The sequence below is a fragment of the Psittacula echo genome (assembly GCF_963264785.1).
Source record: "Psittacula echo genome assembly, chromosome: 6".
Classification (NCBI taxonomy): domain Eukaryota; kingdom Metazoa; phylum Chordata; class Aves; order Psittaciformes; family Psittacidae; genus Psittacula; species Psittacula echo.
The window spans coordinates 78689141-78713609 of NC_137743.1; the positions used below are offsets into that span (position 1 = coordinate 78689141).

Sequence of the window (24469 nt, forward strand, 5' to 3'; positions counted from 1 at the left end):
AATGTCTCTGGAAAGACAGCATCTGGAACCATATTTCTACATCTGCCAGTAGTGACCTTGGATTATTCAAGATGCATTTGAGCAATATAAATGTTGAACAATTGAATAATGTTATTCCCCAGTTCTTTTCTGAGATACAATAATGCTGTGCCTACAAGAAACACATAAAATACTTCCTCCTTTAATTAATTAAATTTAATAAATTATTTCTGTCCTTTAAGATAACTTTCAAGAACATTTGCAATCCCTTACTCCATGAGGAAGCAGCAGCAAAGTGACAAAGTAGAGATAAAAAACATAAAAGATGACCTCAGAAAATGGGAGACTCTAAACATCGCTTCCTCTGGGGTGCCACCTATCTGACTTATACTGGAGAAAGAAATGCCAGCTTGCTTGCACTGGCAGCAGTAACACCATACAAAACAATGTACTATTGTATATTATTACGGCACTGTAACATTACATAGCTTCAATGAAGTTCTTACAGGATTTGAACTTTCTCATCTAAGACAGTAAGTCCTTGTTTGATTATAAAGTATTGCTCTTCTGTAATATGAAGATATGTCATATCTGAAATATGCCGAAGTGTGTTCATAGCTGATGAATGCAACAATTTTCAATGTATAAAGTACCATAACAGACTAAAAGAGCAGGAATCAAAAGTATAAAGACTATGATGTACTTCTGTAACCTCTCTCTGAAGCACGGCACACTGAGGAGCAGAGAATTCAGAGATACTGCCTGCGAGATCTCTGAACTACGTTATCTGAATTTAACGCAAATGAATGAAGTACAGAAGAAACAACTATTTTAAACAGTACTCATCACTAAATAAGCAATTTATTTATAGCATTTTCTATATTAAAAAGCCCACTGATAAAATAATCACAAAACTTATATAGCTGGAATTCTCAAGACTCCTCAGCATTGAGTGCTGGCTCCCACATGATTTCTAGCCACAATTTCAATGGAACTGAGCCAGGACAAAGCTTTAAAAAAAAAAAGAAAAAAACCAACCCAAAAAACCCCCAAAACAAAACCAAAACAAAACCCAAACTAAACCAAAATGAAAAGAAAAACAAAACCCCCACTCCAAAAAACCCCCAAACTAAAAGCACCCAAGAAAAAAACCCCAATCCCGCCAAAAAACCCAAACCCAAAACAAAACCCTTGCCATGTAGTTCACTTGAAATTATTTTCAAAGCTGTATATGAGCAACTGAGATTGATTTTAGGGCACTGTCTGTAGTTTCCAAAGAACAAATTTCGAAACACAAAAGGAGTTCTTGGAGGGGATGTCTTTGAATATTTTCTTTTTCTGTACAAAGCTATGAAACTTCTGTTAACAGTTCTAATCCAATGTTCTTTTAAGTTATTTAAGAACAGTTAATATTAACTATTCTTAATGGTTTTAAATTATGTTAATACACCCTCTGAGAGACCCATAGAAATTAATATAAATTAATCTAATATCTTCACTTGAAAAGGAACAGATGTTTTTACTGAATCAATAGCCTGGACATCTACTTTCTTTTTAAATGGTGACAGCCATTCTGAGCAATGGAACCAAAAGGCACGTAGGATATGGTACTGGGGAAGACATTCACTGAGTTAAGTTTTACAATGCATTTATAATTGTACACAGCTTTCATTCATACCTGAAAATTCTACATACCAGAAGCATTCCCTAAAAAACACAGAAACTTTCCAAATGTGGTTTTATATGGTGTCAGGCAGTAACACTAATGTCCCTTACCCGTACTAAAACATGAATCAGAAATACAAGATACTACACACAGACTGATTCTTCTACTGCCTCTAACATTGCTTGTGTATGTTCCATCCCCCTCTCCCCCAAAAGATTTCCAAAGCTTTTAAAAATATATTGTGGACTCCTAAAAAATTTCCAGTGACGCCAAGAACCTTACCCTAGCTGCTTTCAAGCCTTTGGAAAATAAAATTGCTATTATTAATCATCTTTTCAGGATCTTTTAGGAGTGGTTCATAGATCTGGAAAGGCTCATCAACTATAACTGAAAAACAAAGCTGTAGATGGTATGAAAAGCAGTATTAAAAATAGCATTCCAAGGCAGTCTGCATCTTGAGGGATTTCTTCAACTCCTCCTTCTGCACCATCATCGCCATACTTACTCCACCTTCTGTCTTCCCCAGAATTGTAGGTATTAGATGCTACAACTGTGGCTTGACAAGGAAAGAACTAAGAGGAAGTAAAAGTATTTCTTGAAGTAAGTACAAAAAAGATACCGTAAAAGAAAAGCCAAGTTAAAACCCCCAACCAAACTCCTTCAATCTGTATATATAATAGTCCAGCAAGTAAATAAATTTGTAACTTGGCAGCAACATCGATGACTCTGGGAAGATGGTATAAAAACGAAATGGCATTATTGAATGTGATTTACAAAAACTGTATCTGTCTTTTCATGCAAAATGTACGTAAATTTTTAAAGATGCTTTACTAAAAATATAATGTAAGCAAAAATTAGGTCAGTTGTTACAAAACTTACTGATCTCTGTAGATCTACTGGGTACTGGAGGAGGCTGTGTACCATTGCGAGTAGGTGTTGATGACTGAGGGGATATGGGAGAAAAGGGAACCATATCAAAGATGTCAGTGGAGGGTGATTTAGGTGTCACACTGCCTGCCTACAATAAGGACAATAAATATTAGGGCAATAATTCACATGAAAAAGATCACAATACTGAATTCTTCAGCATGCAGATAAGAGCCACAGTTTCAAAAAATGTTAAAAATAACCATCAGCATGCAAAACCCAGCTCCTGACAACAAGCAAATGGCATTTGCAGATCAGAGTCTGAGACATGCTAAGACTCTCCAATATGTAAGCAGCATTGTAATTTTTCCTTTTTCAGTCCATCTGGTACAGCCAGAAATGTAACACAGTTAAACCTGAGAAAACCGGTGACAAGCAGTTCTCTGCTGCAGATATATGAATACAGGTATCTTCACAAGACCCATTTTTTAAGGTAACACTGCAACAAGAATATGCTATGCTCCAGACAAGTAGTTAAAATTAAAAGATACAATCTAAACATTTTTTGTTCACTAATTCTTCCCTACATCATAACTTACTTGGCAACCTAAAAACCTGTTGTGATTAAAGCTTCAAATGTATTTTTTCATTAGTAACAATATGGACATCCAATACACTGAATATAACAGAGTAAAACTCTCATTTTTGAATGTGAAACAGAAGAGATTTCATTAGGAAGGCCCAGGAATTTGGAAGGGTTCAATAAAAGCAAGGAAACCCCAAACCCAACAAAAACTATGGTTCTACAGCCATATTTATTTTTGAATGATTCATTCCTCCTACATCAGTCTACTACTTCAAGACACAAACAAGGCACAGTTAAGTCAGAATAAACCGAACACTAAAGACAGACGATGAAATAGATTAAAACTCAGATTTGCAAGCTGAAAGCAAAATATATGTTCAAAACTAGTTTGCATATTAATGTTATTACTTCCACAACACAAACCCCCCTACGTTCTGTGTATCAGAAAGACTACACAGCCAGGCACAACGAAAACCCACTTCTTTTAAATAAGATTCAATTTGACCAAAATATTCACATGAGAATTATTAAGAAGTTAAATTAGTCACATGGATCAACAACCTGGCAAGCACCTAGTCTTTAGTACTGCTGACCCACGAGAGAGAGTTTCATGGACCTAAATCTTATTTTAGAATGCTACTTCAAGTGCCTCTCCTGCAACAACTGAAGCTGCCCTCTCACAGCACACAGCACAGATTTCTAATCCAAGTGTAGAGAGAGCCCTAACTACGTCTATTTCTCTCTGAAGGCTGCAGTAGTTGCTGAGAAGGAAAGGATATTGATCCACAGTCATCCACTGAATAGACTGCTTAAAGACAAAAATAGACTCACAAGTCCTACATTTCCTATTTCTAAGGGATTTTGAATTCACATTTTAAATTTGCATTACGAGGCATCTAGAACTGCTCAGTATCTAAAAAACACTGGGGCGTTTCTACCTAGGTATACCAAGAAGGAAAAAAAAATAATCACATTTAACATATTGCCTTTTTTTTTTCCTATTTAAAAATATATTCTCTCAGTCATGTTATTCCCTGGCAAGATCACAGCTGCATTAACTTCATAAAATAACTAATTTCAAAGATTTTTACATATACATAACTCGTACTGGCCTCCACATGAGTTACTGTTGCAATTTCAAAGACCATATATTGTGAAAAGATTTGCGTGGATAGTGTTTAGACACAATAGGCTCTTACTGCTATGGCCATGGACCTTGCATTAACCTCCTGGCACCTCTGTGCACAATCGGAGAACCAGTATAATTTAGGTCAAGGCAATCACTGGATGTCATTCTCCATTCAAAGCAGGGCAATGGATGTTTTTGACCCAAAGGAAACATATAATGAATCTCACATTCCTTGCTTCATACAAACAAAACTCTCTCTGATTCTAGATAGGCTTTCATCTACATCAGGAAGGTGGCATCAGGTTTAACGCATAAGTACATGCCATATATTAACATTTCCCATCAACATTGATGGATAATCCTAGAATCTCATGGAGACAGTAAATGCTAATGTAGATTCGCCTTATTTGCTAAGTGTTTATTACATATATTTATCGAGAAGCTAGGTAAATAAACAGTATTTATATTTAGTCTTGAGTCTTTTAGACAAAAAAAAACCAAAACCATCTTTACACTTTCATTTCCTGGCTATATGCCATTCTGCTGAAGTTACTGGCCATGTCTGTACTACTGCTACAGCTAGTTTAAGTAAAGCTACAATTTAGTTATTTTAAGAAATGCATATTTTGGATATATATAAGCATAAGAAGCACTTTTATTTAGTGAACACATGCAAAAAGCCAGGATGTTTCCAAAATACAGCCAAATGTTACTTGCAAATGGAAAAAAAGTTGAGAGTATAAGCATACTGATATGAAAAAGCAAGGAATATGCCCATTTTGTGTAAGAATAATTCTCAACCTTAATTTTGCACAGAGTTTTTATAATGTATGCTAAAAGCTATATAATGGCTGTTTACTTTTATATTAATTCATTGGGGGAACAAGGAAGTCCTTGAAGTTGGATTTTTAGTTTTGTTATTTTTTAATAACTATTCTTAATAAAAAGAATTTAATGAAAGATTGACAGATAACAGAGAGGTAATTAACTGATGGACTAATTTAAACATGTTGGGAAAATAAGAATTTATGTTTTGGGGATGAGAGAGAAAAAGCTATACAGAAATAAGAGTAAATTTTCACAAATTCCTCATTTTAAGAGTTTCACTCAAGAATCTAAGACACATCTGCTCTGTCCTTTAACCACTGTACAAAATGCACATTTTTAATACAAGTTAACACACAACAGAGAACAAAGGAAAGCAAAAAAAATTAAAAAGCTTTTGCACAGCAGGATTACACGAGGTCTTGGGCAGCTGTATTCATTGGTTGGCTTTGGAAGACCACTTTTTGAAGGTGGTGGTATTAACAATCCAGGTAGTAGTCTAGAGTCAGGAGAACTCCTAGGAGTAAGCGTAATGGAAGAGATATCTAAACAAGGAGGTGAATCCTCACTGTTACACCAGAAAAAAGCAGAGGATCTTTGAAACATATGTTCATCATTATCACACTTTATGTGCAGCAGCTGAAAAGGAATCACAGAAAGAGAAAACATTCTGAGGAACAGAATGTGGTAATGTCAGGAACAGAAGAAAGAAAAAAGAAAAAACCAAAACAAAGCACATTTCATACTTCAAAAAAGTTCGTCAGCGACTTGCTGTTCATTGCTACAGTTACAAGATACAGAACTTGAAAATTTTTTAAAACAAAATCTAAAAACACACCACAGTAAGAGGTAACCCAGTATTAAACTCAAATGAACATTACTTGCTCCTTGATAATCACACCAAACGAAATGAAGAGAGACATCTTTCCAGAAGTGGGTGTCTCAGATGCACTGACAAATGTCTAAATCCAGTAACATATCAGCAATATCTCATATCTGCACATGTAAATTAGCAGGTAAGCACATATCCAGGGGGAATAGTTACTCTGGTGCTTAAAGCACAGGTCAGAATTTTCTTTCTGCAAACCAGGAAACACATTTATATCTCACCAATATTTAAAGAACATTTTAAAATCTTCTTACAGTAGAAGCTCACAGTGCACAAATTTTAATGTTTACATTAATACTAGAATTTGTTTCATTTCCCTATCTACAGAATTTGAGAACCTAAACATTTATGGACAGTAATATGCTTCTGCCATCTTTTCTGTGTGGATGAATAACCACTTGAACTTGGTATTTTCAGTAGGTATCTCAAAAGCTAAGACTCGCTGTTGCAAAAAGCAAAGGAATCCTCATGTCCCTACAACAGTAGCACAGGATGCGGGACAAAATAAAACTTTGGTGTTGTGGAAATAAAAACGTTGAGGATTGCAAGATTCTCTGGGCCTCTTTCACAAATCCACAGAACAGCTCTGAACAGAGGTAAATGAGTAATATCCACACCAGAATACAGATAGTAAGAACATACACCTAAGATGACAAAGGGGTAACTGCAAGGTTCTGGTCTGAATTAGGCAGACAAGAACCTCAAGCTAGCTGCCTCTTATGACTGGGGATATTACAGCAAGATTCAGTGTACATCAAGAGCAAAACTGAGGGTTTTGTCGACTTTGATAAAAACCAAAACCTTTGATTTTTTTCTGAATGGGAAATATCTGCAATCCTGAAAGGCTTCAAAAGAAACAGATCTTGCCTAGGTGAAATTAGAAACAAGAACCTGTAGGACTGATCCTGGGAAGAAAAGCAAAAAGGAAATGTATTTAAATATTTAAGAAACATGCCCAGCCAATCTTTCTGTTGGGACCAAGTTGTATTCCTATCTCAAAATCTGAGGAAAACAGCTTTGGGCAGTTGAAACAAGGCTTTGGAGGACAGACTGATCTTTGAATCTTAACAGAAGGGACTGAACACTTGTGCAGCCAGTTCTTGGCTAGAGTGAGGAGTTTATATACTGAGAAGGCAGGAATTTCATCTATGCTGTAGGTATCTTGCCTAAAAATCTCTTTGACTTGCTCAGGCTGAAGCAGTGGTAGGTAATGGCAGCAAAAATTTTTAAGCCTGCTTTTCCTCTCTTCCAACAGTGTTACACAATTGATATGACATGACTACTTCATTAGGAGCTTGCATAGCTCCAGTAGAGCAGGATTTAGTCAGTTACTTTATACTATTTTTTCCAGAGTTATGCAGAAAATAAAACATCTCAACTCCTTTTAACCTGAGTCTTAGTTCCTTTCTTCACTTTCTTTACAAATAAGTTAGGTTAAGGGTACAGGTATCCAAATTCAGTAACTACGCCATATTTATGAGAAGACCAACAAGCATCCCAAACCTCTCTATTCAAAAGTTGTGATTTGTAATTCATAAGAAAAAAAAATTATCACAATTGCAAAGAATTGATCTGTTGCCAAGCTGGAACTGTGAAACAGAGGGTTTGGAATGGTAATCAATCAAAATGAAAGGAAAAAACTGCAAGATAGAATTTTCATTATTATTTCAAGAGTATCACTAGAGGTAGAAGACCTGTAATGCCACTGTGTAATTACTACCATGTAATACTTGATGCTATACATATATATATATATAAAAACCAGATCTCATAATAGCAAACACTGGAAGACACTAAATACAAACAAAGTACTTAAGCAAAGTATTTCCCTGAAATGCAAAACAACACAGGATGAATAGTGTCCATAAAAAAGCATGTATATCACATGAAAAGAATCATACACAAACCAGCAAAATGCATACAGGATGCAAAGCAGCAAAACTACAAGAACATGTATCAGATCCAGGCATAAAAGGTTTCAAGCCAAAACTGGAATATACACTATTTGTATCATTCGAGTCCTGAATGCTGTGCAGTCACATATCTAATAAACCATGATTTTAGGACATTTTACACCATACAGGGCGTCAAGCTTCACATGACGGTTTAGGGGATGTGTCTTGCTCTTGGAATGAATTTTCACCTGCAATTCCACATTTGCAGTGCAATCTAGAAGCCCACCACTGGGCGCTGGGACCTGTGTTGTAAACACTGTTCTGCATGTTGCATCTCATGACTCACTGTCAGCCCACTGTGAGGATAACAATGGTCTTCTGCTTGCAGCCCTATGTATTTAAGCAGCCCACAGACAGGAAAGGTACAGCAGGGAAATGTATTCAACAATGGAAAATAATATATTGGGAGGTCTCAAAGAGAAGCATTGAAAAGAAGGGTTTTAAAAAGTGTATAGCATAAAAAGGTGTAAATTCTGAAACTTAACACTTTTCCACCAAATCATAAAGGAAGAAAAATGTAGTAAAAATACATTAAATTGCCATTTTATATGGCAATTGTATTTTGTCTGAGCTTCCCATTGTGTAACACTGAACATGTAGTATTGGTCAGGTTGATATATTACTTTCCAATTTGAGCCTTATTTCATCAACACAAGAAAACAATATGATATCATCCTAAGTGAAATGAACACCAGCTCAGTGGACTTGGTCTTCACTATGAGTAGATGTGATTATGTGCCTGTCAAAGGATTTATTTTTTACTCATTCTACTTAGCATGATGCTGAAAATGTACAGTTTGGCTCTATCATACTAGAAAATGTAGCATGACTGAGTTTTTTTAATCAAGAAATCATTTCAAAATTATCTGCTTTTACTAGGTGTCTCAAGACACTGATTGCAATCTTTGAGTCATACTCCCATTTGAATCACACAAGCTTATCAATGAATTAGAAAATGTTTTCCTTCCTTAGAACATTCAGGTTGGTAATGTACTGGAGCTGTTGAAACCAGTCCAGAAGAGGGCTGTAAGGATGATCAGGGGGCTGAAGCACCTCCTGTATGAAGACAGGCTGAGAAAGTTGGGGCTGTTCAGCCTGGAGAAGGCTGCATGGAGACCTCATAGCAGTCTTCCAGTATCTGAAGGGGGCCTATAAGGCTGCTGGAGAGGGACTCATCTCCAGGGACTGTAGAGACAGGACAAGGGGTAATGGGTTTAAGCTTAAACAGGGAAAGTTCAGGTTAGATATAAGGAAGAAGTTTTTTACTGTGAGGGTGGTGAGGCACTGGAACAGGTCGCCCAAAGAAGTGATAAATGCTCCATCTCTGGCAGTGTTCAAGGCCAGGCTGGACAGAATCTTGGGCAACATGGTCTAGTGTGAGGTGTCCTTGCCCATGGCAGGGGGTTGGAACTGGATGATCTTAAGGTCCTTTCCAACCTCAACCATTCTATGATTCAGAACTATCACAGTGGATAACTGCAGTGAATCTTCTAGGGAACTGTGAGTGACTCTGAATTGGACATTACGCAGTTAATTACAAAACCAGTGATTACAAGCTACCTGAGATTTTTGACTACTAATGATATATTAATTTATTAACTCGAAAAATACTGTATAAGCATTAATAGTTTCATTAATTAACTGCTACACCTTCAGTTTAGTACTTTTCCAGTAACATGAAATCTGATACAGGCAATTTCAAAATTACTTTTTTTAACACCAAAAACATAATTGAATTTTAAACCCTCATGAAAAAGTGCGCACTGAACTGAATACAGAATATTACAAAATTGAAAGAGCAGAAGATAGGTGAAGAAAAAGTTAACAATTTCCCACTCGGCAGTCTTAATGGAAACATGAATCAAGTGATATGCTAAACACATTCCAAAACTGTTTTTTGAATTATGCATACAGTTTCAACATCTATCTTGGGGTTTTCTCAAGGGCACGGTAAGGCGTTTGAATGAGGGTAATAGATGCAGGTGGCCTCCGCTTCTAAGTCACAATTAAAGAACTTTAAAAAAACATCTAATCAATCAGTACCATTAATGTTCTGTTCATTTTTAAATGGAGGTTTTTTGTAACACTGCCATGATATGAACATGTATTAAATACTACTTCTTTGACAATACTTACGGTGAATGGAAGAACATTGTTCTTTTTGGGGCTGTTTGTCCCAATACCTTTTCCCGCTGCCTTTCGATTTTGCTTCTCTCATATTTCATCATTCTCCCTTTTACATTATTTTCCTGAATATTCCTGTTTTCTTCTATCTAACTTCAGTCGTGCACATGTCACAACTTCCTTCTCTGCCTTTGTCCTGGGTTCAGCAGCAGCAGTGCAGTTCAGGAAGCTGGTGCAGCTACTAAGAAGGAGAAAAACTGACTGCTGCTGCTGAACCCAGGACAGCCTTAAACAGAAGGCCAGTTTAGATGGGGCTTTGAGCAACCTGGTCTAGTGGAAGATGTCCCTGCCCATGGCAGCGGGGTTGGAATTAGATGAGCTTTAAGGTTCCTTCCAACCCAAACCATTCTATGATTTTATAAAACATGCTGCTCAAAAAGAAAACTTTAAAGGCATGCATGATAAACTTCAGCCACGCCCAAAACAGCTTAAAAATCTCTCTTATCAGAGGTTCCTTAGTGGCCTACAATGGTTTACTGTTCAGACATCTATAAAAACTGAGTGTGCTAACTGTACCTAACTGCTAACCACATGAAGGCTGTGAGTACAGTTAACCCAGGCTGCTTCAGACAACACTAGGAATATAAATGGCGATCAAAGAAATCATGTGAAACAGTGCTCCCAGGGATGCACCGATCTTTGCAGGCTGGATTTATACACAGCAACATCCAAAATCTTATTGTGATACAAATCTGAACAGTGCCATCAGAGTCAAACAACAAAATGAAAATCACGTTGTCCTCACATAATCAAGACCAAACGCAAAAAAGACTAATGTATTGCCAAGCAACCAAAACAGATGAAAATTAAAAAGCACAGATCTAAAAGTAATGGAAACTTTAGTAGCACATGCAAGGGAGTGGGAGACAAAAGAAACATCCCATGCCAACATTTCCCATGGCACATGTAAACACAGCAATAAAGGCACACTAAGGAAACTCCTAGTTTGGTATAGTATGTCCTTGACAGATCTGTTTAGGAAAAGAAGAAAAAGTGACAGTTTCTGTTGCATAACACTTCTGCATTGGCAAATACAGACTTTTTAGGGACTAACTTTTTAAAGCTTTAGAAAGACTAGCATACTTGAAAGCTTCTACCCAAAAGCAGAAAAGTGGTCACTAAGCAGTCTATTATTTACCAAATGTGCTGAACAAAACTTAAATCTAAATAGTTACAGTACCCTGAGAAAAAAACTGTGCAGAAGATTGATAATTTAATGTTCAACTTTAACAATACATTTTAACGCAAAATTATTTGATTATACAACCTAGATTTCTTTTTTTCATTTCCAACTTTGATTTCATTGCTTTTATAATGCTTCTTTTATAGGTTCAGAACGAAATTTTATTTTTCCCATACAGTTTGTGAGCTAATAGAAAAAGCACCTAAATTAGATTGATAATGATTTATTTGCATTTTCTTTCTCTTGGTTAGACCACTTATGGATTTTGGACAAGTCACCATTTGTACTATTCTTTGTACACATTTTGATGTCAGAGATCAGGAAATCAAGTTGTTTTAGCACAATGTTTTGCAAATAAGAGTTCTACACTATTTCCTTCCCAAGACTGCAATATGCAAACATGTGACCAACTCCTTTTAGAAAAGTAGATCTGTCAGTAAGGTCACACATTGCAGTCCAGACTGCTAAGTCCAATTTATTCTTGAGCATCACATATATAAAATAGCATCCCTGATAAACTATAGACAAAGTATTTTTAAAACATTCTGGAACCAAAAGAGGATCTAAATTTAAGTCTTGATAGTATTACATTTAATCCTGAGCTTGAATTCCAGCAAATGGCTTTATGTATGTCTTCAGATTTAGTTAGCAAGACTATTTCAAATGACAGCAGGAAGTCAGATAATTTTATTTTAAATGACAATCTGGATGTATCTACTTACAACTGAAGCATGGCAAGATTAGGTTGTTGGGTTTTTTTTGAATGTGCAATGAGCCAAACATTTAAAGCTATATACATATTAAGTTTATCCATGCACAGTTTAAAGATTCTATTGTCCTTTTGACACTGAAGTGAGAACAGAGATGCAATCTGGTCCTGTTCATGGGAAAATCATGGTCTAGCTTTAGCTTTACTGGCAGAAAAAGAAGAAATGGCTTTTGTTAAAACACAAAACAGCGTCAAGTGTCAGTGAAATAATGCAAAAAGTACTGAACTTCAAATTTCTGAAGGTACTTTCTACCTACTTCATTAATGGGAAGACTAATGTGTCTAGAATAATTAAAGACACAAAAATCAGTCAACATCAGATGGAAGAAGCAGGAATAAATAAATGATAGACTGGCACTGCATACAAATTTTACCATGGTTTTTCAGTTACTAACAAGTGGGAAAGACTTTCTGTACTAGAAAGTATTTTATCAAATAAAGCATGGTAGTGACATCACTTGGTGTCTGTAACAGCACTGTTTCATACTACAGGTATGTAACAGTTTAATATTTACAGGCAGTAAATATTAAAAGCCCTAAGTCTTCTCTCACAGGAAAGGAAAAGATACACCCACTGTCAGCCTGACACTGTGCCTGCTTAGACCACATGGCCTCTGGTCTCCATTCCATAGCAATTCAGGATTGAAGAAGAGGACGTAGCTCAGAACACAATTTCTGTGTCTCTATTTGTCATGTTCTGGGAACTGTCATCACAGGTCCTTGCAATACCTTGTTTCCTTAAGCATCTACTTGTTTAATCAAATTGCTAGTGTTGACTTCTGAAGCGTTAAATCTATTGCTGATTACCAAGTGTGTCTGCGACCATGCATTAATCACTAAAGGAAGAGAACAGTCAACAACAGACAGGAAAGCCATTTCAGCACAGCTGGCAAATGTTAAGAAAGTACAAACAGCATGCAAGCAACCAAATACAAAAAGGAAAGCATAAGACATAAAAACCCAAGGTACTACTTAAGCAAAACCAGAAGCAACCTTATAGCCATCTGTAGTTGGCTCCTGAAACTGAGTATTTCTTTGCAAATTACTGCAACGCTAGTAATGATGGCACATGTACTTTTATCACATTTAGGTATCAACTAGGGCTTAAACTTCCCATCAATCACTAAACGATCCCTCCCTAGAGCTCAGCACACAGAATAACATCAAAATGAACTGACAAATAAAGAATAATAGCTATATCAAATTAATTAAATATAAATCAATCACTTATTTTGTCTAAAAAAGTTTCAGAAAGCTCTCATATGGCATTGGTATCTCTTCATAATTCAACAGCCCAGATACGAGAAATGTGAGAAAACCTGAAATTTGTCATTTAATAAATCTGCTTTAAATAATGGGAATGGTTATGTTATATCCACAGTATGTAACATAAGGAATATCTGCAGGGAAGCAAGTTTTCCCCTGTCTAACCAAAAGTGCTTAGGAAGTGACTCAGGTGAGGATCTTACTCCTGATGCTGGGTACTCTGCTTCATTAATACAAGCTATTTTATTTCAGTATTTAACAAATTACTATTGCCAGATTTAGAAGTTTTACTTCTGACAAAATGATCACAAGATACAACTGCTATTTTTCTTTTCAAAATGGAAAATTTTGTCTTCCAAAATAGGAAGACATAGAGCAGCAGTAGTACAGATATTTTTAGCCATATGGTACTTAAAAGTTTTAAATTCAGAAAAAAAAACCCAACTTTGATAAGTTTTTTAAAAGATCACCAAAGTGATCTTTTTCATCATAGGAATTAGTGGAAATAGAAAATATTCTTTGCGCCACTTCTGCTTTTTTCTAATAGGAGTTGATATTTTGCAATGTCATTCTTGAATTTATAGTCAATTTGAATTAAAAATATAAAAACCTAATTGCAAACTATAATAGGCAATTGTCCTATGAACTGTAATTTCCTTCTTTCATACATATTTGTTGCTCATAGTAAAAGAAGAGACAAGTATCATCAAATCACATCCACTGCTATTCCACCCACTTTGACATCTGATCCCTTTATTGGACTCAATCTTAAGAATATTTATGCTTTCTTTTCCCTACACTGAAGTCAACTTATAACCTCCCTATCCCATTTCTTCACTTATTTTCAACCTAACTGCTGCATTTATATGTACTTACTCTTATGGTACCACATTTAAGAGCTCTGATTTACAAGGTACACAATTATGCTTAAAACAGACCTACTTGAATGATGTCTCTTGGTACAAAAGTTGATAGCATTTGGTGGACACAGTTTTGTTCCTAGATTGAAGAAAGACACTTTCCTAAAAATGTGTTTGGTTTTGTTTGTTTTATTATTGGCTGCTCAACTGATTATCTCCAAGAGTACATACAAATTGGGCAACTTGTTCCAATTATTTATTCATTTATATAAATCTATTTTGTGGCAGAATTGATTTAGATATTACATGGGCTTTTAGATTGCTCTTACTGTAATTCTAATGATAAGGAAACTCAAATCTGTGACAGGATATGCTTGTGGTTTTCTTTTTAAAGATTGAGAAGTAAATAAAGCCATAGAATTATGTGTGAAAACTAACAGCTGGTAGTGATTTACTATAATGCATTACTATTTTAATATTAATAATTCTCAATAGTATTTTGTTGTAACATACATGTTATTTAAGCAATATGCATATTCATTGTACCAGTAGTAATTAACAATAAAACACCATCTAGGGAGAGTACAAATGACTGTCAAACTTACAATTTTTGATGTCACCTTTTTAATAAGGAATGAGACAACACTGTCTTACAAGACAAAATAAATCACAAAGTACAGGATATTTTAGATCATTATTAATAATTTTGTCACTAAATGTAATTACCAAATTCTTCATTAATTTAAATGAAAGAGAAATGCATCTATCACAAGAGACTTAAGAGCTTGTTTAATGGAATTCAAAGATATATTTAGTTATTGTATTCATAATTAAAATCAAGCTAGCTGCCATCCCAACTGAGGAAAATTAAAGATTAAAGAATTAACTAGACTGATTTTAAATCTAGCATTAAAATTGACTACCTATCACTGAATGCTTTATAATTGAGAAGACATCCATAATTTACACTTCCACTGTGGCAGTTATGTAGTATTTATAATTTATGGTGCTCTCCTTTAGATTTTAGTAAAACAAAATGACAGTTCCTTATGGGAACAACCCTCTAATCAGTATCAAGAGAGTGTATAGACACTTGTGAAAAAATTGCCATCACCATTATAAACATCCTTTCACATTGCCCAAAATTCTAAACATCCATTTAAAGTGAAATGGTGTACATGCAGGGCAGGGACAAGGTGGCCCAAAATGCACAGTTTAAAAGCAGTCCATCTTTTTCTAGAATTTTTCTATATGCACATTAAGAAATTTTATTTAGTTTCAGTTACCTAATGATGTATAGATAGAATACACTTCTAAGAAGAGGGGAGTCATTAGGATCAGACTGCAATGAAACCTGCATTTTTTCTTATCCACCTAGATATAAGAAACTGTCAGGCAATCATTTAAAAAATACTGTTGTCACAATCACCTACAGGAACTGCAGAAAGCATTAGAAATTTCCAATTATGAGGAAGCCACACTTGCTCCTTTTTACCTACTTATCCATGTTAGCTCCTGAGACCTAATGACTCTTCTGAAAGACAGACAAAATTTTTGAAAACTCACTTAGACAATATCACTTGTAAGTAACAATATGCTTGTGACAGAAATTCCTAGAAAAATCCCACGTAGCATTTGTGAACCAGATCCCACAAGTGCAAAACAGAGTTCTTCATCCTCAGACATCTACTAGAACGAGTATTCGCTGGATTTAGGCCGCAACAAATAGGTATGACAAGGGGATTAAAGAATCACAATTTGAAAGTCTGCAATTTGCATTTCTGTTGGCTTGTCACAATCCTACTGTTACTTCAGTACTGCATTTCAACAGATATGTTACATGATTGAAATGTTAATCACAATCACTGGAAATGGCATGGATGCTAATAATTATCGTAACAATGATATAAATTTAGATATAACAGTTATGTTTATGTACTTACTGGAGATGCATGTACTTGTGTTATTCTTAACTGGTTTTCCAAATCTTGAACTTTATTTTTCAGTTCTGTATTTTCAGTTTCTAATTCTTGAATCTACAAAGCAAGTGGTTACTGCAGCAGGTATAAGTATAGTCATTCATTTCACGACAGCATCTACTGAGAGTAAGTTTTATCTGAGATACGGTGATTCAGAAGCAGTGTTGGACTAGTTATTTGATTACCAAACGAGAATTAAATCTTGCTATCTTACATATTTATATATTGCTTTTCTCTTTAATGACCTTGCAAGATGGCAAAACATAAAATACTGTTTCAAAGTTATCAGGTCTTTTTTCAGTTTTCTTTCTTTATTATCTGTTGCAGTTCTTAGCAATCTGAGAATAATGCTGGAAATTATGCTGTCATAAAAAACAAATAACAAAATAATACAGTAGCATATTATTTCATCTCTTTAAAAAACATAATTCAGAACTTACTCTTTTCTGTAAACCTGCAATTTGTTTCCTTGTTTCAACATCTTTTCCTCCGGATTCCAGAAATTTCCTGTAAGCTAAGTCAAATGCTTGACCAATTGTTAAAGTTATCTCTTCCGCCTTTACATAAAACATAAGATTGAAATTAGTATAATACGAATATTTTATATAATTACTTTTATTTCAGATGATCACAAAATACTTTACACCATATATCATGTTCAAAGGGTTTGCTTCATACAACCTGAAGTTAACACCACAAAGGAGCATGGCAAACACTCTTCAGCAAAATAACTTGACAGAAGATACTACAAAAGCAACTTAAAAGAACTGCAGACAAAGAAGGGAGACTGAACAGGCAGAACACAATTAGCTAATTTTTAGTACAAATTATGCCTCTAGCTTCTGTAAATAGAGACAGCACGCTGCAACGTTATTTTCTGTTGTTTTCTGAAGCAAATACAGGCTTTTCAATCATTAAATAAATTGGTTTACTTTTAATGGACTCATGTTTTCATTTTAACGGATGTTTTGACTCCCTACTGCTTTTAAATCTGGATTTCAAGTTACTTTCACAAGTCCTATAAAATCGCAAGCAGTATGTGGTAGATAAATGTATCTCTGATAAAAAAAAAATCTAACCAAACAGTATTTGAATCTATACATGCAAAATAGAATAATTTAGTAGTTCTATGCTGATTCACATAATATATTATGCTCTGTATATACATCAGTGCAGGAAATCTACTTTAAAAGTAACAGGGGTAAAAATAAGAGTATAGGAAGTTCGTTGAGCACACAAAGGTTTCAGAAAGAACATGCTGACTTACAAGAGGCCCAGTAAAAGGTGAACACATGGCTACGCCATTTGCCTTCGAATTTTAGTAGACAAAGTAAACACAGTAATAACTTGTGGTTTTAAACAATTTGGCAGGGGAACAAAAATGTTGGAAAACATTAATCTGGCTAACACAAAACTAGAACTTTCTCTTCTTTATTGAAATGAAAACCTGAAAATGATTGTTTCTCATGAAAGCAGAGCATTCTGCTCAATGCCAAGAATATTTTTCCTTTACTATCTGTAAGAACATCAAGGGCTAGATGCACAAAACTGGTATAAAACATGATGCTCTCAGCCTTTTAGCCATCAGTGCAACAGTAAAGTCATCCAGTAGAGTTGTATGAAGACCTGAGTTCTACAGGAATGAGGAATTAACCCCTCTATATTTTTATTTTTTTGTGAAAAAAAAAAAGGCAAGCCACACAGCCAACTTTATTAAAAAACAACAAAAAACAAAAAAACCCACAAGAAATTATTTTTACCCAATTAGACCAAAAAAACTGAACCAGTACTGCTTTAAAGAACAACTGTTTATGTTAGTAAACAGTTTATGTTAGTAAAACAGTAAACTGTTCGTGTTAGTAAAAGAAAAGACACTGGAAGTATGCAGTCCTGCTTTCTTGGGAGGACAAAAGTTGGCCGAAATAAAAAGTACCAACTGAGGCAGAATTCTTTTAAATCTGAAAGTACTAATGAACGAAGAGCGAAACAGGAAAAAAGTACAACTAGTGAAGTATCAAATGGGAGAGAAGAAACAATGGTGCACCAATCTGGAATAAAAATGGCACTAGTGGGTAGAGACTGCAAGGGCAATTTAAAATCATGGGAATATGTGGCAAAGAGGCACAGGATAGAAATTTGAAGAGAAATTAACAGATGTCTACAGTAATTATGAACAATATCTACTGAAGGCACTGAAGCAATGGATGTGAACAACAAAATAACCAGAAACTGTGAAGTAACACATAATACTACATAATTGCATATAAACAGAAGTGAATCTTAAAAAAAAAAAAATAATGTTTCCTTAGTATTTCCTTTGCATGAAGCTACTTCATAATAAAACAAAAAGAGAGGCTTCAGATTACAAAAAACCCTAAAACATCCATTTTTGATGCTGATTCCACTGTTTTCATTTGTTAATTACTTTCTGCTAGAGTAAACACATGACCCTGTTTCAGCTAGACACCATTTTCTTCGCTGCCTGTCCTACATTTTTCCTGATATTGCACATTTTTGAACAGTTGCCCTGTTCTATCTCAGAAGAGCCTGTGAGGGTATCTCAGCCACAGGATTGCAGCAACCTCTGCAAAACAGCTGTGCAAACATTTTAAGCTTGGAGGGATGAAGCCTGTTCCTTGAGAGCACTGCAGATGCTTGGCCTAGGATATTGAGCTGGGTAGTAAGAATTGTCCCAGAAAACCACCTTTGATCAATGAAAAAAAAAGCTCTCTAAATAAATGCATCTAAGTTAACAAGACACTATAATTGCATGAAAGATTGTATCAAAGTGACCTCAATCAAAATGCAGGTTATCTGCCTTTATTAACCATTCCTGTTTTATTTCAAAGCAGAGCAATCAAAGTCTGTAACAGTCACACAAATTCTCTTAAAACATCTTGAATACTTACACACTTTTCACTGTCAAATACATAGCAAAGATGCTTATTTGATTCTGAGTCTTTGCATATGAAAGTAAATATTCTCTTGTCAGTTTTATCATCAGCACAAAATGATATCCTATGGAGTTGACAGTTGTGCTGGACTTCCTGAAAATAAAAAACAAAAATCTGTTTTCAAGAAATTACTATACTTGCTCAGGATAAAGACACACAAAGTAAATCTCTAGATTTCCTGATATACGTAAGAGCAGGCAAACTGCAGTGACATTTTGAATGCCTCTCATTGTACAATAAAGTGCCCAAGAATGGACCTAGAGTATAACAGAAGTTAGCAGATTAATCTCCTAACAAATGTTCCCATTTTTACTCAATGTAAGCAGGAAGTTTTTATTTGGACAGCACTTATCTGGAAGTATTTACTTGCCAGTAATTTCTGTTCTAGAAAATACGTTTTACTGTTGATCTGTGTCTCTGTGCAATTAATTTTAGGGACTGATTATGTAAAATATCCTGCTCTTTTTCCAGGTGAGCACCATCTTTAGATTTCATCATCTCCCAGGGTTTGTTAAAATGGTTTCACTGAAATAAGGACTTGCTTTTCTATCTTTAATGTAGAAATAAAATTACTTTTGTTATCCAAATACAGGAGCATAGAGAAAAAAATGAGACATCTAAATAACTGCTTACTTAAGGTGCAACACAAACAGCTTTAAGCATTATTATTTGCATATTTTCAATACTATATTTCACTTTCCATTAAAAAGCATGTTCCAACTACTTAAAAAGTTGTGGTGGCAATGCTCTTCAGTTGAGAAAGCTTGACAAGACTGAAATAAACTATCTCAACTACTTTTTTCGTTGTTTTTCTTCAACAAGTCTCTTCTTGGTATTTTATTTTATTTGGCTTATTGCATGGGAAAGCAGCATTTGTTTTAAAGGAAAATATGCAGTTTAGATGTTAACTATCATCTATTAAAAAAAAAAAAGAAGAAAGTTTCTGTGCAGCACTGGGGTTCCCAGATTGCTATAAACTCATAAACAAGGACATGCAACCATTTAGCAAAAAGACGTACCATACACACAATCTTTTCTCCTTGCATCCCTGTTCTCAGTCTTTATAGCCAGTCTTCTGTGCATCCTATTTCTCCCATGTCCTCAGATCTATCTCAGATTTAACTTCTTTCTCTTTAACAGTAGCTCTTTAAGTTACATAGAATCATTGAATAGTTAGGGTTGGAAAGGACCTTCTAGTTCCAACCCCCCTGCCATGGGCAGGGACACCTCACACTAAACCATACCACCCAAGGCCTCATCCAACCTGGCCTTGAACACTGCCAAGGATGGAGCATTCACAGCCTCCCTGGGCAACCCATTCCAGTGCCTCACCACCCTCTCAGTAAAGAATTTCTTCCTTAGATCCAATCTAAACTTCCCCTGTTTCAGTTTGAACCCGTTACCCCTTGTCCTGTTACATACAACAACATATGCTTGTTCTGGCTCTTTTACATTTCTAGATCCACATAACTACTTTATCTCATTTAAGGACAGAACCATTTTTCCACAATCCTCCTTTTTTGAGTGCCAGGTATAAAATCAAGTCCTGATACATGAGCAAGCCACCTGTTCCTAACACAATAGTTGTCGCATAAACCTTCATAGTCGTCGCATAAACCTTAATAGTCATCACATAAACCAGTATTCCTCTGTAATAATACTGACCTGTTTCAAAAACACATAGAAAAAATTACTGTAATCAGTGATTATAACATGAAATTTGAATAATTTCCTAAAGCATCTATAAATTATGCAAAAAGAACTGTAGGTTTAAGAAATAAAGTGGGGAAAATAAAAAGACTACTCATACTTAATTACTATTTGAGTTGTAACAACAACATTGCTAAGAGATTTGAATGTTCCTGATCTCCCAGAAACTTCCATCCCACAGCTTTATGTTAATCTCCGCAGGAAGAGTTAGGAAGGCTAACATATTTTGGCACTTAAAACTGTTACTTTAAAATAGTTTTTTGGGTTCACTACCCCCTTCTGCCCTATGACATCAGGAAGACGCAAAACCTGCAATTAGTTGACATGGATATTTGCTGTTTAACTGTTGAAATTGTGGTTGTATCAAGAATCTGAACTGAAAATGGATTACAACTATATATATATAGCCTTGAACTAAATTTCCTTTACCTTTTCTCAAAATATCACTATCTGAATGGCAGCAATTACTCCACAATTAAGAAGCAGTAGCAAATAGTTTATGCAAATCCAACATTCAACATATGTGTAAAAGATATGAGCATTCAGATGTTAAGAATTGCTGACTATTGAATAAATTACTTTTTAGCTTGATTATATTTATCTCATTATTCCTCTTTGATTTTGTGAGGAAGATCTTTTGCTTACTATGTAACCCCTTCCAAAATACCGGAGCAAACAAAGGAACAGGAAACCCATCAATGGGATGACTTAATGGACAGAACTGCTGAAAAGGTGGGAATTGTCATGCTGTGCCAGATGAAAAGCCTACAGTAGTGCTTATAGCCTGCTACATGAAGTTTATATAGAAATGGGTAACACACTTGAGAAATGTACACATTCTAGGGAGGGTAGATACAACTTAAAAAATAACAATTAAAAGCAAGAAACAAAGAGGAAAAATTAGTATGTTAAGGAAAGAGAGGTGCGATTCCAAGGCAGCAGTATGAAGAATGAGCCACTGAAAACAAACTGTCTCCTGATTCACCATCTGGAAAAGTGTTTATCATGTGCAGTGTTAGCATCTATTTATCACAGTATTTCCATCATCCTCAGAGTTTAAAAGTTCTGGTGCGAAAGGATTAAAAAAATTAAATCGCACATTAGCTACAGTCTGTATTTTGGAATACCATGTAACTGGGATGTCACTCATGTCTTGTAGCAAGAAATGGTATTTTAGAAGAATTTTCCATAGAATCATAGAACGGTTAGGGCTGGAAAGGACCTCATCTAGTTCCAACCCACAATCGCTTTCATTATAATACTTTTTAAAAACATAAAACAATAAAAACATTAAAACCATTAAAAACAGTATTTAATTACTAGTTTAGCACAACAAACATAGAAGTCTCTCACCTTTGTTTTTGGATCTAGAATTTTTACACCATAGATTGAGATTTGTAATTCAACTTTGGGTGTCTTCTGGCCTTCAGATTTCTTGATATGTCTTGCAAACTATAAGATGAAAAACAGAACAGCAATCACATTAATACTAAGTTTTCTTTATGTTGGGATTTATTTTAATTACTTCTCATTTCTTCTTAACTCCTTCCACCTGATATTGTTGAGGTGAGTAGCTCGAGAGAGGATGCCTTCAACATCGGAGTGGGGAGGAGATCAGCATCCAGGAGCCTCAACTCAGAGCGGCCAGAGCCACTGAGGGAGCCTCAGGTCCTTGACAGGACTTGCCCAGGAGCCGGCAGCTCAGCTGAGGCGAGCAGGGACTCACAGGGTGCGGAGCCAGGAGGAGCGGCACCAGCTCTGACTGGGTAAAAACCTGCCCCTGGAAGCGCGAGCGACCAGGGCGGGTCAAGGCAGTTTGTGCAAGCAGGCGAGCGGGATGGTGAGTACTCGCCGTATGACCAGGGCCCGGTCTGGGAGCTCTGCTCTGGCTGCCCCGGTGGTGGCCAGTGTAGGCACCCAGCCAGAGCCGATGAGAGGGGAGGCTGCAGTGCAATGCTCAGAGTGTAGAGAGTGCCTGCACTGGTCTCCTGAGGGAACGGTGCCCAATGGGCAGGGCCGCACTCGGTGCTCCCTGGTGCAGGTCCTCCTGCAGCAGGGGCTGAGCTGCGGGATGCTGTGAATAGGCTGCAAGATGTCAGGGAAGCTGAGAGGAAGCAGGACTGCCTCCTCCAGGCCCAAACTGTGCAGGGGCCTCAGGCGTCCCCTGAAGCTCATGGAGGAGTGGAGGAGGCTGTCAACCCAGGAAGCTGGGAAATAGTAACAACAAAAAACAACAAAAAAAAGGAGGAAGACGACAATTAAAAGCAAGTGGCTTCCTCCTAAAGCTGTTGTCCCCACCCAGAACTGCTTTGCTGTCCTCCAGGGTGCTAAGAAGGAAGGTCACTTGCACCAGAAACAACCGGCTGGTGCACCAGTAAAGAAGATCTCTACTGGTGCTGCCAGGAAAAAGAGATGGGTCATAGTGGTAGGGGACTCTACTTTGAAAGGGACAGAGGCACTCATCTGTCAGCCTGACCCCATCTCGAGGGAGGTGTGTTGCCTACCTGGGGCACTGATCAGGGATGTTGCAGAGAGGCTGCCTGCTCTAGTGAGTCCCATGGACTATTACCCACTTCTGGTGATCCATGTGGGTGCTAATGATGTTGATAGCAGTAGCCTGGAGAACATAAAGAAGGACTACAGAGCCCTGGGAGAGGTGGTTAGGGGCTATGGAGCTCAGATTGTCTTTTCATCAATTCTCCAGGATACAGGGGAGGACCTTAAAAAAGCTAGGAGGATTGGCCAAATTAATAAATGGTTAAAAGGGTGGTGCCATAGTCAGGGGTTTGGGTGTCTTGAACATGGGGCCCAAGTTAGTAGGCCAGGTCTACTGGGGGCTGGTGGAGCTGATCTGGCAAAGAAAAGGAAGAGAGGTTTTGGTAGGAGTCTTGCCAGGCTGGTCAAGGTTTCTTTAAACTAGATGTGTTGGGAGAGGGGGGCACTGTTTCATCCCATCACACCCAGTCAGTTGCCAGCACCTACAATAAATGCTCGGAGCGATGCAGAGATATTCCAGCCGCCCCAGCCAATGAGCCGGCTTCATTTGGAGCTCAGCTCAGATGCCTCTATACAAACGCCCGTAGCATGGGGAACAAACAAGAGGAATTAGAGATGTGTGCACAACTACGGGAGTATGATATAGTAGGCATCACAGAAACATGGTGGGATGGCTCCTACAACTGGAGTGTTGGAATAGAAGGTTACAGGCTCTTTAGAAAAGACAGGCCTGGCAGGTGGGCAGGGGGAGTTGCTATTTATGTTAGGGATAGGCTGGAGAGTATGGAACTCTCTCTGGGGACGGGTGAGCAGTCGACAGAGAGTTTATGGGTCAGGGTTAAAGGGAGAACACCTGTGGGGGACATTACTGTGGGGATCTGTTACAGACCGCCTGATCAAGAGGACTCTGTGGATGAAGTGCTCTATAGACAGATAGGAACAGCCTCAAGCTTACAGGCCCTTGTTCTCATGGGGGACTTCAACCACCCTGACATCTGTTGGAGTGAAGGTACGGCCCAGCACAAGCAATCCAGCAGGTTCCTCGACTGTGTGGAAGACAACTTCCTTCTGCAAGTAATAGAGGAGCCGACAAGGAGAGGTGCCATGCTTGACCTCGTGCTCACCAACAGGGAAGGGCTGGTTGGAAATGTGATGCTCCAGGGCAGCCTTGG

At 36.8% G+C, this 24469-nt stretch overlaps 1 protein-coding gene across 1 annotated transcript in view; it reads right to left on the reverse strand.

The window, feature by feature from the left end:
* Positions 1–24469, reverse strand: part of GULP1 (GULP PTB domain containing engulfment adaptor 1) — a gene marked incomplete at both ends in the record, with an annotated part of 83422 nt that overhangs the window by 9912 nt on the left and 49041 nt on the right. Inside the window, 6 exons of the mRNA XM_080622053.1 lie at positions 2525–2663; positions 5467–5691; positions 16102–16194; positions 16578–16694; positions 19047–19184; positions 22155–22253. Of these exons, the coding sequence (XP_080478179.1) occupies positions 2525–2663; positions 5467–5691; positions 16102–16194; positions 16578–16694; positions 19047–19184; positions 22155–22253 (811 nt within the window). The remainder of the gene's footprint in view (positions 1–2524; positions 2664–5466; positions 5692–16101; positions 16195–16577; positions 16695–19046; positions 19185–22154; positions 22254–24469) is intronic.